This window comes from Nicotiana attenuata, chromosome 8 (assembly GCF_001879085.1).
Source record: "Nicotiana attenuata strain UT chromosome 8, NIATTr2, whole genome shotgun sequence".
In the NCBI taxonomy this organism is placed as follows: domain Eukaryota; kingdom Viridiplantae; phylum Streptophyta; class Magnoliopsida; order Solanales; family Solanaceae; genus Nicotiana; species Nicotiana attenuata.
In genome coordinates this window covers 44,940,831-44,956,331 of record NC_031996.1, presented here as the reverse complement: position 1 = coordinate 44,956,331, position 15,501 = coordinate 44,940,831, and the positions used below count along the sequence as shown (strand labels likewise).

At 36.7% G+C, this 15,501-nt stretch overlaps 1 protein-coding gene across 1 annotated transcript; it reads left to right on the top strand.

The window, feature by feature from the left end:
- On the top strand, positions 11,360-15,193 carry LOC109231373 (1-aminocyclopropane-1-carboxylate oxidase 3). Its single transcript, XM_019397020.1, has 3 exons — positions 11,360-12,038; positions 13,686-14,058; positions 14,832-15,193. Exons 1-3 carry the CDS (start codon positions 11,503-11,505, stop codon positions 15,054-15,056), a joined length of 1,134 nt encoding a protein of 377 aa, XP_019252565.1. The 5' UTR covers positions 11,360-11,502; the 3' UTR covers positions 15,057-15,193.

The window sequence follows — 15,501 nt, the reverse complement described above, 5'->3', positions numbered from 1 at the left end:
TCATATCAGATCGGGGCACTCAGTTCACCTCTCAGTTTTGGCAGGCTGTTCAGCGAGAGTTGGGTACTCAGGTGCAGTTGAGCACAACTTTTAACCCTCAGACAGACGGGCAGTCCGAGCGCACCATTCAGATATTGGAGGATATGTTATGCGCCTGTGTTATTGATTTTGGAGGGTCATGGGATCGGTTTCTACCGCTTGCAGAGTTTGCCTACAACAACAGCTATTAGTCCAGCATTCAAATGGCACCGTATGAGGCCTTGCATGGGAGGCGGTGTAGATCTCCAGTTGGTTGGTTAGAGCCCGGGGAGGCTAGATTGTTGGGGACAGATTTGGTTCAGGATGCATTGGAGAAGGTAAAGGTGATTCAGGAGAGACTCCGTACAGCGCAGTCGAGGCAGAAGAGTTATACGGACAGGAAGGTCCGAGATGTATCCTATACGATTGGTGAGAAGGTCTTGCTGAAGGTTTCACCCACAAAGGGTGTTATGAGATTTAGAAAGAAAGGGAAGCTGAGTCCGCAGTTCATTGGGCCTTTTTGAGGTACTTAGGAGGATTGGGGAGGTGGCTTATGAGCTTTCCTTGCCACCTAGCTTGTCGGGTGTGCACCCAGTTTTTCATGTTTCTATGCTCCGAAAGTACATTGGGGACCCGTCCCATGTTCTAGATTTCAGTACAGTTCAGTTGGAGGGTGACTTGACTTATGATGTAGAGCCAACAACCATTTTGGATAGTCAGGTTCGGAAGTTGAGGTCAAAGGATGTTGCTTCGGTGAAAGTGCAGTGGAGAGGTCGGCCCGTGGAAGAGGATACCTGGGAGACCGAGCGGGAGATGCGGAGCAGATACCCCCACCTATTTGAGGCTTCAGGTATGTTTCTTGACTCGCTCGAGGACGAGCGTTTGTTTAAGTTGGGGAGGATGTGACGACCCAACCCGTTGTTGTCACACCCCCTTTTTCACATCTACCCCGAAGGATAAATGTATAAGGGAGTTTTTCCATTTAAAGTAACATTATTCGAAATGGGATTATTTATTTATTTATTTATTTTAGAGTCGCCACTTGGGATAGGATTGGCTTTTGGTATCCCAAGTCACCGATTTAACTTAAATCCCAAATCGAGGAAAATTGTCGACTTCCCAATTGGAGTTTGCCAACCAGAAATTCTGTTGACCCGGGGGAAGGTGCTAGGAACCCCCGGATCCCGTGGCTCTAGCACGGTCGCTTAAATTATTATAAATGGCTAAAAAATCTAGTTTTTGCATGTCCCAACCTATATTGCAATTTTAAGATTATTTACCGCTTTTAGTTGATTTTTAGGAAAGTGAACGTCGTTTAAGAACGTGTTTTCGGATCACGTCACGTGAAATGCACTCGGATCCTCGACATATTCTTATTCAACGATTTGGGATTTGGATTTGGGTTGCATGAAATGCACACCCGAATTTAAGAAGGTAAAATTATTAAAACGCGCCTAAAGCGACTAGCGAGTTATTATCTTTGCGGGAGGCCATGAAAATTCGCTAATGGCACGCTCCGAGTTCTAAATATTTTTAATGGAGTAATTAAAGATTGCCACGCAATTTATGATTTTTTGTTTGGCGCGGCACACCTCAATTTATTTTAAAGGCCAACCTAAAGGAACTATGATTTTCTATTAAGTGTTGTCTCTAGAAGGCCTTATTACTTAACACTACAAAACTCGGGCCTCAAGTTCAAGTCCGAACTTAAACAAGAGGAAAACCTCTTAATTTAAATTCGCTACCTAACTTGAAAGGCCCCAAAGCTTGCATTTCAAATTTGACCCAACAAATTAAGGTTTTCAGCTTCAGCTTTGTTTGTAAAGCTGTCCAAAATTGGGCTCCAGGACAGGCCCAAAGCGAAGGCAAACAAGAACTGGGACTTGGGCTCAAGTCCGCACAGGCCCTTAATTTGACGAAATTAAGTAATTTAAGGGGCCTGGTGATATTCTGGCCTGCTACTATGTAACTGGGCCATATTAGGCCCAATTCTTATTGCCCAAAACGGTACAGGCATCAATGCTAACAAACCAGTACTGACTAAAAGTTTGACTCCCTAATTTAACCAACTTTCGACATCAATTAACAGTGATTCAATTTATGAGCCAACTCTTTTGCTTTGCCCCTTTTTTTAACTACCAGTAACTGGACAAACTAGATTAAGTAACAGGTTTAAAACTAAAACAGGAACAACTGGATGCTTTTATTTTTTGCAGACCTTTAAAACTCATGAGACTAAATGACAGACTAAACTAGAATTTGGATTATGAGGACTTAACAGGACTTAACTTCAGATTCACATGAACATAAACTAGAATTTGGAGAACCTGATAATGGACGTTTGAAGTAAAACTTCACATACAAATACAAAATAGAATTGAAGCATTATATCATATGAATCTAATAAACTAACAGATCCTGATTTTAATTGGACATTGATTTCACAGATGAACTTTAAACTCGCTGATCTACTGATTTTAAATGAAAACACATTGCATATAACATGTAATTCAAATGAGGCTACTGAATTCCTAAACTTAGACAAGTTACAAATTTCCAGTCCATTTAAATGACCTCAAGCATTCAAATCACAAGCAGGACCATAGAAAACTTCTAATTTCAAACTAAAAAGACTAATAGATCTACTCAAGTATGTCTATATGCAGGAAATAGGAATGTCCTGTTCAATTACAATGCTTCTAAAGCGACTAAAAATAACTTGTCATCTAAATACAAGTCTCTATTACACAGGATAGTATTTCATGCGCAAAAGCATACATAGCCCAATAAATTGAAGATCCAGCCAGAAAATGACCAATCAAACTAAACAACCAATGCAAGTTCAATTCATCTCAGCTCTCAACTATTCAGGAATGGCTTTTAAAGGACGGACTAAAGGATTTTGTAGAATTTCAGCAAATCAAAGAAGATTTCTGATTTTTGGTTCTAGACTTGTCAAACTTTTGAATTTCAGTAACTTTTCTGGCTCTTAGAACTCTCAAACTTTCAGATTTCAAATTTTGGTTTTTTTTTTGGGATTTGAATTTCACATTTTTAGCTTCTAAGCTTGTGGGGATTTTTCAGATTTCAAAACTTATCTTGCAAGGCAAGGGGTTGTCCTTTTATATGCCAAGTTAAGGAAAGTTTCAGAAATTTCACTTTGCACCCTTACCCCCCTCCCCCCTCTTTTATTTTCAGTTTTTTAGCTTAGAAGTCCTTGAAGGACTGACTTGTTACCCAAGTTATACTACTTAATTCCTGAAATTTAAATTATAACCCCAATCTAGAAGGTCCTAGGAGGTTCTAATTCAGTTACTGCATATTCTCTAATTAAAATACCTATACTACCCCTGAATTAATCCTAAAATTACTAACCTATGTCAAACTAACCCTTAGCCCTTTTAAACTTGGTCAAAAATGACCATAGTTAATCAATCAAAGGTTGAAAACTATTCAGCTATAACCAAACAAGGCCTAATTATCAAAACCCCTAAAATTGAACTACCAAAATCTAATTAGAACCTGAATTAATTCTAAATAATATTTACAGACTACTACTATGAACTAACTAAAAATTAAAAACAAAACTAATACAAAATCATGCTATCTATACCAATCAAACAGAAAAATTATGAACCAAACAGGATCATATAGTACGAATCAGAGAAAAAGAAACTGACTAAAAAAAAACTTAACCAAAGAACCTAAAATTGGCAAACAAAAATTAAGGCACAAATTTGATTAAACATGACAAAGAACTGAACATGAAGGAAGCATCAATTTTATTCAAAGAAGATTTATTTGGCAAGGAGAAAAAAAGGAGAAGAACAGATAAAATAAAAATAAAAAAAAATCACGAGAAACTTACTGATTTTGGCCCTAACAGGATTGACTTCGAATCTGGTCCCCAAATAATGTTATATGCTTGTTCTTTGCCAAGAACAGGCACATAACATCATTTTGGAACCAATTTGAACACTAATAAGCCCTTGAACTTCGATCCAGGCTTTGACCTAAACCCTAGATCTAAGATTCGAGTGGTTCTGGCTAGGTTTGAAGGAAATTAATTTGGGATTTGGGAAGAGGGGGTTAAGGCGAGTCTGGGGTGTAAGTTTGGTGGGGTTTTGAGGCGACGCTGCTAGACACGGCGGAGGCGGCGCTAGGGTTTCGTTTATTCGAACACTCTGGGTGGGATTTGAAGAAAACTGAGGGCGGATATGGAATGGGGAGGTGAAGGAGAGGCGATGCTGAAATTTTGGTGGCCATCAGAGACTCGCCGCCGGCGGAGGCGATTTCCGGCCGGCGGCAGACGGCGGAGGACGGCGGCGGAGCGGTGGTGTATATAGGGGTGTGAGAGAGATGACCGGATAGGGGGTGGGGTGGGGTTTGGACATATATATATCAAGCCCACCCCAGTTCCTGACCGTCCGATCAAAGAACCTAGACGGTCAGGATTAAGACGCCCCAAACGACGTCGTTTTAATGTTCAAGGGCTGGACCGGGTTGGGCATTTTGGGTTTGGACTGGGGTCTGGCTAATTTGGGCTGAAATTTTAAAGAGTGGCCCAAAAATTGGGTCTTTATTAAGGCTTCCAATTTCTTTTAATTCTCTTTTCATTTTCTCTTCCTTTTCATTTTTTTTTTTTGATTTTTTTTGATTTTGTTAAATAAAAAAAAACAAAGACCTGATTTAATTCTAGCATTAATCTAATTAATTTTTCTAAAATTAACTAAATCCTAATTTAAAAGAAAACTAAGTAAAAATGCAAAAGAACTATTTTTGTGATTTTCTCTTAGTTTTGTGATGTTAATTGACCAATAAAACTAAAAATATAAAATTGAGTCCTAAATGCAAAGGTACTATATTTTTGTATTTTTTTTATAAATTATGGCAACTAAAATGCACACAAAAATGCAAACAAGGCACGAAATCATGCAATTAATTCAAATAATAAAGAAAAGATCCTAACTCTAAGGAATTTATAGGAGTAATTTAAGCGTGGCAAAAATCACGTGCTCACAGTCGTCATGTGAGTTACCGTCCCGTTTGCCCCATTTTCTATTTCTTTATGCTTCATTATTAGTGTTGGGTGTGAACGAGTTGATTTGGATTGTTTCAAGAAGGAAATGAGACACTTAGTCTCTTTAAGGAAGGATTGTTTTGGAAAAGTCAACCGGACGTTGACTTTCGTGTTAGAGGGCTCGGATATGAATTCCGATGATTCGGTTAGTTTCGGGGGATGATTTGTGACTTAGGAGTGTGATCGGATGTAATTTTGGAGGTCCGGTGTAGAATTAGGCTTGAATTGGCGAAGTTAGTATTTTGGCGAATTCCGGTTGATAGGTGAGATTTTGATTCGAGGGTCGGAATGGAATTTCGAGAGTTGCAGTAGCTCCGTTAGGTGATTTTGGATGTGTGTGCAAAATTTCAGGTCTTCAAAGGTGTTTTGGTTAGGTCTTTGATCGAATGCGTGTTTTGGAAGTTTTTGGAAAACTTAGGCTTGAATTCGATGAGAAATGATGGTTTTAGTGTTGTTTGGGGTATTTTTCTGATTGGAACAAGTTTGAGTGATGTTATAGGATGGGTTGGTGCTTTTGGTTGAGGTCCCGGGGGCCTCGGGGTGATTTCGGATGGCTAACGGGAAGTTTTGGACTTGTAAGGATAAAAAATCACTGCTGCTTCTGGTATTTTCGCTTCTGCGGAAGCGGGACCGCAGAAGCGAGGAGCGAGCCACAGAAGCGGAAGGGATCGCAGGTGCACGTAGGGCGACCGCATCTGCGGAGTCGCAGATGCGACAAAGTGACCGCAGATGCGGATTTTGGAAATCTAAGGGGAAACCGCAAATGCGAAAATGGAATCGCAGATGCGGGAGCCGCAGAAGCGGTCTTGTCATCGCAGAAGTGGTTTATTCCGTAGAAGCGACTTTAAACCGCAAAAGCGGAAGTCGCAGATACGGCTAAGGAGCCGCAGATGCGAAAATAACTGGTCAGTGATATTTAATTTCTCCTTCGCAAAATTTCAAAGGGTTTCATAATTTTCACTTCGGACTTGGAGAATTTGCGCGAGTTGGAAGAGAGAAATCAAGGGACTTCTTTGAGGTAAGGATTTCTGAGTCTAAAACACGATTTTATGGTGTAAATACATAGATTAGAGCTAAAAACTCAAGGAATTAATAGGCAAAAATGGTGATTAGGGCTTGAAACTTAAGAGAGTTAAAAGGGGGATTTGAGGGGTCATTTGGACTCCGATTTTGGTGTTCTTTATATGTATAGACTCGTGGAGAGATAAGGAATCCGTTGATGTTAAGTTTTTTGATTTTTGACAAATGGACCCGGGGCTCGGGTTTTTCTAATTTCGAGATTTCAGCTATTTTTCGATTGTTTTCGCTTGGGTATTGTTTCATTGGCATATTGTGACGCATTTGATCAGATTCGACGCACGAGGAGGTCGATTCGAAAGGCAAGGGCATAACGAGCTAGGATTTTGGCCGGCTTGAGGTGAGTAATAGATGTAAATGCTGCTCTGAGGGTTTGAAACCCCGTGCTTGCACATCGTAGTGCTATATTGAGGTGACTTGCACGCCGGGTAGCAAGCGTGGGGTGGAGCACCGTTGGGGATTGTGACTTGGTCCGTCCCGGTAGATGAATATACTGCGTATTTGACTGAAATTTATTTATTATTATTTTAATTGAGATGATTGCTATATTTGGGCTTCGTGCCAATTGATTAAATCCTTCAGGGATTGTTAATACTGGTTTCTTACCATTTCTACATATCATTGAACTCAGTCCTAGAATTTAATACTGTTTTGCAACTCAGCCACTTTTCTCAAACTAGAAACTTAATTAACATTTTCAAATGAAGTTTGGACTGAATATTTTTATATTATTGTGCCCGAGAGGCTTATGTGATTTCGGACCAAGTATGGGATCGGGCTGCGCGCCGCAGCGGTATGATATTGATATTGATATAAGGCCAAGAGCCTAGCTGATGCCACGAGATGGCTTATTATTGCGCTTGGGCCGTAAGGGGCCCCTTCCGGAGTCTGCACACCCCCAGTGAGCGCCGTCGACGATAAATAAATGGAGCGGGCTGCACGCTGCAGCGGGTACTGGAGAGTACCGGTCTATGTGTTGCATTGCATACTTTGATTGTCATTTACTTATTTACCTGTTGTGATATTTCTATGATTGTGTTCACTGATTTATTGATTTTATGCTACTGGGTTCAAGTTGCTGTGTTTATAAAATTACTTTGTGCTTATTCAGGATTTCTTATTCTCAGCCTTTATTTATGTTTATTACTCACTAGGTCGGAGTACTCACATTACTCCCTGCACCTTGCGTGCAGATCCAGGTACTACTGAGGCTGAGTGAGGACTTCTCTGCCTAGCATCATATTTGGGAGTTTCGAGGTAGCTGCATTTGACGTTCGCAGTCCTGATCTTCCTTCTATCTTATTTACTTTATTTCCGCATTTCTAGAGAACAATATGTAGTAGGTTGATACTCATGTATTAGAGGCTCAGACTTGTGACACCGGATTCTTCGGGCTGTGTAGTTATTTTATATTTTGGGATTTCCGCATGTTTAACTCTATTCCCGAATTTTTAGTATTTTGACTTAATAATTATCTGTGTTACTTAATTCATGAACTGGATAAAATGGTTAAGGTTATGTAATTGGTCGGGCTTGCCTAGCAGTGTGTTGGGCACCATCACGACCGGGGTTGGGGTCGTGACACATGGTTTTTGTAACATTAACTTCAATCAGCATCCTTGCATAGGAGATTCGTGTTTGCTTGGTATATCAGTAAGGACTTCTTTGCTTAAGTCAAATTCTAGTGTATATGGCTTGAGGATTATTGGTCTATTTCTGATAATGTGAGGTCCAGAATAGAACACTTGATACATATCTATTAATGTCTGGAACTTTATCACATAATACCCATCATCATGAAGAAATAAGTCTGCCTCAGCAACATCTAGCCAATGTTGAGCAATATAACGCCTCATAGCATTATACCCAGGGTTATCTCCAATGATGTAGGCTATTAACGCAGCATTCCATTTCTCCTCTGCCACTTTCACATCTTGTAAATCTAGCTTTACCACAGTTTGGCCATCCACAATTTGAGGTGGAACGCATCTGAGTGGCATTCCATGAGTGGCTACACGGTTCTGCTGGAACAATTTAGCCCATGCTCTTAGTTCAGCCCTTCCTTCTGCATGATTCGTCTCTTTAGGATTCTTATTCACAATCTCATTCTCATTAGGACCTATAGAGGTTTCAGTTTGATTTGTAGCATGCTCCTTGCTCAGAACCCCTGCTTTTTGCATGTCCTTAGGGTTAGGCGCATCTACTATTCCATTGAATTTTTCCTCAACCCTACGATTGGTACTTGTACCAATTTGTTCAGTTGGTATTGGTGCACTAAGTGACAATTTCCTACTTACCTCAGAGCTAATCGAAGAAGTTGCTTCATCAATTCCAGCCATCACTATCCCTTGTTGCTCTGGTGTTTTCAATTCCTGCGTTTGCACTTGAATTACTTTCCCGGCATTTGCATTGTTGTTTGTTGAACTTCCAGACATTGTAATCGGTGTTTTTTGTGCTTTTTTGGGCCTTAACCTTCCTCTGCCTCGCCCCCTTCCCATGGCAGACGCACCAGCGTACGTTTAGCAAACGTGCGCTGAGAGCATGAGAGAGACGGCTTTTTTTTATTTTAAACGTAAACTTTTACTCAAAATTAAAATTTTTACAACACTTGTTAAATTTATCTATTGAGCAAAAGCAAGGACAAAATTTAAGACCATCTACTTAAAGAGTTATTTCCATGCTTACTGGAATGTGTTCAAGAATTCATCGTCTAGACCCGAAAAAATATGTATCATCTAACGGGCCCGGATAGTGCTTTCAAGATATATAGTACAAGCAACCAAAATTGCATGGGGCACCCTATTTGGTCGCCCCTTTTTAACTTATACCCGTTTTGTTTTTTCGTTTGCATCCGCACCCATTTTTTTTTGTTAAAAGCGTTTTAAAAAGACAATTTTGCCATTCAGGACTATTGACAAAAATATAGACTGCAGGACAAAACTTAAGCATGTTTTTGGTATGAAGTTTTAGCAAATGCATTAAATAACTTCAGCATGCATTAGAAAAAACTCATGAGAAAATTACATACTGCAAGACAAAAACTTAAGCATGTGTAGTCTGAAGTTTTAGCAAATGAACAAAATTAAGCATGTTTAGTCTGAAGTTTTAGCAAATGAACAAAAAATCTTAAGCATGTTTTAGTATGAAGCTGCTGATTCAGATATTCATTGACATTCTGCCATGTAATCAAGTATGTCCCAAAAAGTTCTTCAACATATGAGATCCAAAAAAAAAAAACCAACCCATAAGAAATACTATATAAATAAGTAAAATTTGAAAAAGTAGAAAAAAAAAAGAGAAACAATGGCTGAAGCGAATGCGTGCATATTTTGAACGTGTTACGTTATGCTGATGAATAACGGCAAATTTGTCAGGGGTGTAATTGTCATATTATTACGGATTTTTTGTCAGCTGGCTACCAAATCAATAACTTTTAAAAATAGGGTACAGGTTAAAAGGTGGCACAAATATAGGGTACGGCTGCAAATTCCCCGTACAAGCACCAGACAAGGTCGGCTCTAATGTTGTAGTCAATAAGGCTTGTGCCTTAGGCTCCCAAATTTGGGAGGCCCCATTTTATAGAGATAATAGATTTATAGATATTTAAAAAAATAATATTTAATACTTTAAGTACAAAAGTATATTCTCTCGTATGAACGGAATTTTTTTTTTTTGCTAGCTACGTAAATAAAGTAATTGTTTGTCTTACTTAAAAATGGGTAGTATGAATAGTTAACACGTGAATTGAGATTGATTTAACAAGATAGTACAAATAGAAGATAATATTATAATCGATATACCCAATCAAATAAATAGATTTTTTTTTTCAAATACTTAAATTGCTTATAGAATATTGTTAATAGTTCTTATAACAGTTGCCTCAACGAAAGAATTTTTTCAAAATTGAAGTCTATAAAATTTTAGAAGATCAATAATGCTTCATGAAAGATTAAATGGATTGGCTAAATTGGTTGAAACAAATAACTTGAAAAAAGTTATTATAAAATATTATTAACAACTTTGCATCTCAAGATCTAGAAGAATAGACTTCAAATAACATATATATTATAACCTTTTTTTTTAAAAAAAAAAATTAAGTCTCACATTAATTTTTGGCTTTAGGATACACATGTAATTGAGTTGCGCCGTGGGCCACCAAAATAAATGTTTTTGTATTATGCTACTCCTACTTTTTTTCCGTCTCCTTTAATCTCTTTGTTAAAGTTATTGCTCCTTTGTTGCCAAGGACCCGCAACCTTGGGTTGTAGGTGGGAGGGGTTGTAAATTTCTAAACCATTTTTACTATGTCAAGGAAATACTATAATATCTGAGAAAACTCCCTCATGAAATCTATACATTGATTTTAAGGTAGGAAAATTATATTTTAAATGTGCATGTCTATGAATCAACTGTCGTAAAACTCTAACGGGTCGTTTGGTAGGGTATATAAGAATAATGCGAAGTAAGGTGTATTATTAATGCAGGAATTAGTAATGCATGAGTTAATAATGCAAGCACTAGTTATGCAAATATTATTTCTTGTTTACGGTTTGGTGTGGTGTATTAAAAATTATAATGCATTGCATAATTTTGAAGAAAAATAGTTGTTTACAAAAATGCCTTCCAAATTCTCTTGCTTTAAGGGACTTTAAGGATAATTTTGTCTTTAACCATACTAATGTATGCATTAATAGCCTTGGTATTGCTAATGACACGATTTTCTATGTATTACTTATACATAGGATAATACCAAGTATGATGTATGACTAATACAAGCATTAGTTATATACAAAAAATGTACCAAACAAGGTATTATTAATGCAGAGAGCTAATGCTTGCATTATTTTTTCCAATACCTCCGACTCCTAAGTATGATATATATATATATATATATATATATATATATATATATATATATATATATATATATTAACTCCACTTAATTTTCTGATATGTTATATATTTTGACACCCCTTAACTAGTCCGGCTCCGCCACTGGCCACAAAGACACTAAAACAACAGAATTAGTCAATTTAACAAGCGCCATGTCCATGTCAAGCTGGCAATATAGTAGTCAATCTAAAGTAGCAAAAGGTACTTAACAAGGAAGAAGAGAAACCACCATACCTGTAAAGCAGAGTTAAGATTTGAAAAAGCAGAGCATATTAAAAGTGAAAGGACATGCCGATTCTCCCATTGTATGCGACTTTCCAAACATTCCCATCATTACTGCTTCCTCCTCTTTTTTCCTCTTTTATAATTCTAGCATTTTCGCCACAATGATCAGCAGTGTGTTTTAGATTCAGTGAGAGAAAAAAAGAAAAAAGATGGCAGTTTCACCTGAAACAATGCCGGAGAATTCTGTCATCGACTTCCGTGCACCGCCGCCGTCTCCGATCGCCTCTGGACGGCGATCCTGCGTCACGAACGATGAAATCCTCACGGAATTTCTAGAAAATTCGCTCAAAGTCCCAGACCTCAGGCTTCCTGATCGAGTCTTCCCCAGGCAAAAATCCATTCGCAATCCATCAAAACTCAATTATGAGTCCTTAGCGTCGTTAAACAATGACTCAATTTCGAAAATTCTGGATTCGGTTGCAACGATTGGGTGCTTTGAGGTGGTTAATCATGGAATTTCAGGAGATCTCATCAAATCAGTCTTGTCCGTCGATGACGGAATCTTCGGGATTTCACGGGAGGGAAAGGCAAAATTGATGAGGTTATCGGAGAAGCCATATGGATTTGAGGAGTTTCACGGAGAGGAAGATAGAGAGACGAGTGAAGAATTCGTTTGGTGCAGAGGTGATCAAAATTTCAACAAGGAAATGGAGGGAGTTTGGCCTATTGGATTTTCGAATTTCAGGTAATTGAAATTTACAAACTTACTAGTCAATCGTTTGTACTAAGACTGATTTAGACGCAAGTATGAAAAATTTTATGTCATTTTTAGCCGAAATTTTAGTCATTTAAGGAATCAATTAACCATAGAGTATTGCTCAAATTCTTTAAAAATACTTTAGCACTTAGTGTGAATTGTAAAAACAATATATAATAAATATTTTTGAACGATCCAAACAACATAACTCATAATTCGAACCAGCCCAAAAAAGGCCACATGTCTGCATGGTGAAAGCATCTTGCTTGAATTTTCTGAGGAACTATATATTGTGTACCTCTATGTTAGAGATGAATACAATTTTTACAATAAGTGGTTTTAGAGAGTGTGCTATTTATATACTACGAATATATTCTGAATTGAAGGACAGTTATTAATGCAATCACTCTCACTGTCGAAGCTGGATTGTCATGATATCTATGTTCGAATTTCGTATAATGGTTGTGTGTCTATGATGTAATATCACAATGTCTTGAGATTCATGTGTGGGACTTAGTTTTGTGAGGCTTACGCTCCCAAGCGATCTTAATGCGCTTAACGTTCTACGCTCGGGACTCGCCCAATATTTCTTATGCAAATCATAGGTTGTATTCATTAATTTGCATTGTTGACTCTCAATATTCTTTAACAAATGAATCATTAAAGTTTTTTTTTTTTTAAATCTATAGGAATATGAAAATTGTAACTCAAACAACGAACCATAAAATTGAATATTTACTAATTGAGAACATCGTGAGGGTGAATATTATTTGAATATTTCTTCTAAAAATAGATAACCAAATTTATAATATTTTACTTGATAAATCTTTATGTCTTAGTTCTATGTCTCTCAAAATTATCGTATATTTATTATTTTACTATTTAAAAATAATTTTATATATACTCATGAAAGAGTAATATTTTAAATTACGGTATGTTGATAAAATTTATTGACTATTTACTTCTAAGGAGGTAAAATATGCAGTTTGATAATATTTTTTTAAGAAATTGTGATTGTCAATTATTTAAAAGTTAAGACATTGTAGTTAATTTATATTTCATAGTAATTTTAACAATATTGTATTATTTATACTTTTAAAACATGCTAGATATTTTATTTTATATGAGTTTATTTAATTCTTTTTAGTTTTTGAACTTTTAATGTATCTTTTATATTTTTTGTGTTATACATTATTAATACATAAATGTGAAAAACTAATAATCTGCGGGACTTATATTCCATGTCTCGAGGCTTTCGCCTCGCCTTGTATTAAAACGTCTCGCCTCAAGCCCTCGCCTTTTAAAACATTGAAGTAAACAAGCATTCACGCATAATTAATTATGGACTCGAACATATATTGATATGTTAAACATGACCTCATAGTTGATTAGTTGCTGCAAATTACAGTAACGACAATCTTTTTGTTAATTACATTGTTTATAGTATGCATGCACAAACTAAAATCATTAGCATCACGTACTAGTACTTCTTTTTTTCTTTCATTTTATTCTTGCTCTTCATGATTCTTGTGCATGCTAGATGATGACTTTCAACGTGAGATATTCTATTATATTAGCTGATAATTCAACTTGGCGTATCGTACAAATAAAATTATTCAATTTTAATGTCAATAGTGAAAAGATGGAAAAGCTTTTGGATGAAATGGAACACAAAGCTGGACGAATCCTACAATTCCTGCAGCAGAATACTCCTAAAAAATTAATCCATGAAAATGGTGAGATGCAGGAGCAATTCGGAGAACTGCCAGCAAACTCCATCTGTTATCTACACAAGCATAAGGGAAGTATAAAAGGAGATGAAGAGTACATGAACACCTTGAAATATGATGTGATTAGAATGTTGATAAGAGGATCCGAGTTTCCTCATTCATTGTGTTTGCATGTTAGCAATGGTTGCTCAGAGTTTCATGTTTATTCCAAGAAAGGCTGGGTCTCTTTTCAGCCTGATAAAAACTCCCTTATAGTCACCATTGGAGATCTCTTACAGGTAATTAATTCTTTTTACAAATTTAATCACTTAGACTAACCGTGGCAGAATTTAAATAGTCACCTCAAAAAAGGCTGTTTGTGCAAATACCCCATATGGTCCATTATGACGCCCATCATATGTTCCTGTTATGCGTGAAAATTGCACGAGCTAGTCAGTTTTCGGATTGGTAATTAAAAAATAACCAGTATTTATAAAGTTATTGAAAAATAGCTAGTATTGTTTTGCTGAAACACGAAAATTAGTTCCAGCATAATATGCGAGATTATGGAGCCCCTGCATATAAACTTCCCGCATATTATGTTGGAACTCCATTACATTATGCTGGAAACTCAAATGTCAAAAAATTTGAACTCCAGCATATTATGTTGGAATATTTCCAATTTTTTTAAGAGCGTTTTTGTTCATATTTTATCTTTATATGAAAAAGTGGCTAAATTTTGATTTATTTTTAAAAATACGGCTATTTTTCAATTATCAGTTGTAAATCTGACTATTTTTTTGTTTTTTTTTCCGTTATAGAAACCCCACCAATAGCACCTACACTCGCAACCTTTTTCTTTTAGTATCTTTTTTCCATTTTCAATAGAATATTTCGAACAACTAAGGCCCCCACCCTAACCACATTGTCCTATCAGTATTTTAGATTAAATGAAAACATAATCATAAACAATCTTTCTTGGATTTGCAATATGAATCGTAAAGTATATATGAATTATGACTTGTTTTAATTTTTTTTTCTTTTTCAATTTTAATGTATTGATTTATTTTAGACATGGAGTGGTGGACAATACAAGCATGTGATAGGAAGGCCAGTTTTTCAAGGTCAAACAGAGGACTGCATTTCTATGGCTTTACTATTTTCTCCTCCTAAGATCACAGAAGACTCTACTAAGCATGAAAAAGAGAAGACCCTTTCAATTGGGCAACAATTCATTATTGCTATAGCGTTTACGCTTATTTACAATTTCTTGATTTATATCTATAAGGAGTTTTGAAGATCTTTTACTATGTTTTGCATATACAGGCTGTGGAATCATGGAGTCATCAGTTTCATTTTCTTTTGAATTTCTTTCCCGTTAAATTGTACATGGTTTCTGGATATGTTTATTTAGTTAAATGACGATTCTAAGAATTTGATGTCTCTGTCGTTCTTTTTTCCCTTTTGCTGTTGAGAAATGAACTATTGTAATGAAAGGGTGTAATGTCCATAATACCCTTTCATTACAATAGTTCATTTCTCAACACTCCCCCTTAGGCTAGGTAGTGCAAAAATGTGTAAACTCCTAGCTTGGATCTCAAGTAGTTATGTTGAATTTGCATAATCATTTAGTAAGGAGGTTTGCAGGTTGATCTCTGGTGTTGATGTATTTAGTAGTTATCAAACCTTGAGTGATTTTCTCCCTTATAAAATGGCAATCTATCTCAATTTGTTTGGTTCGT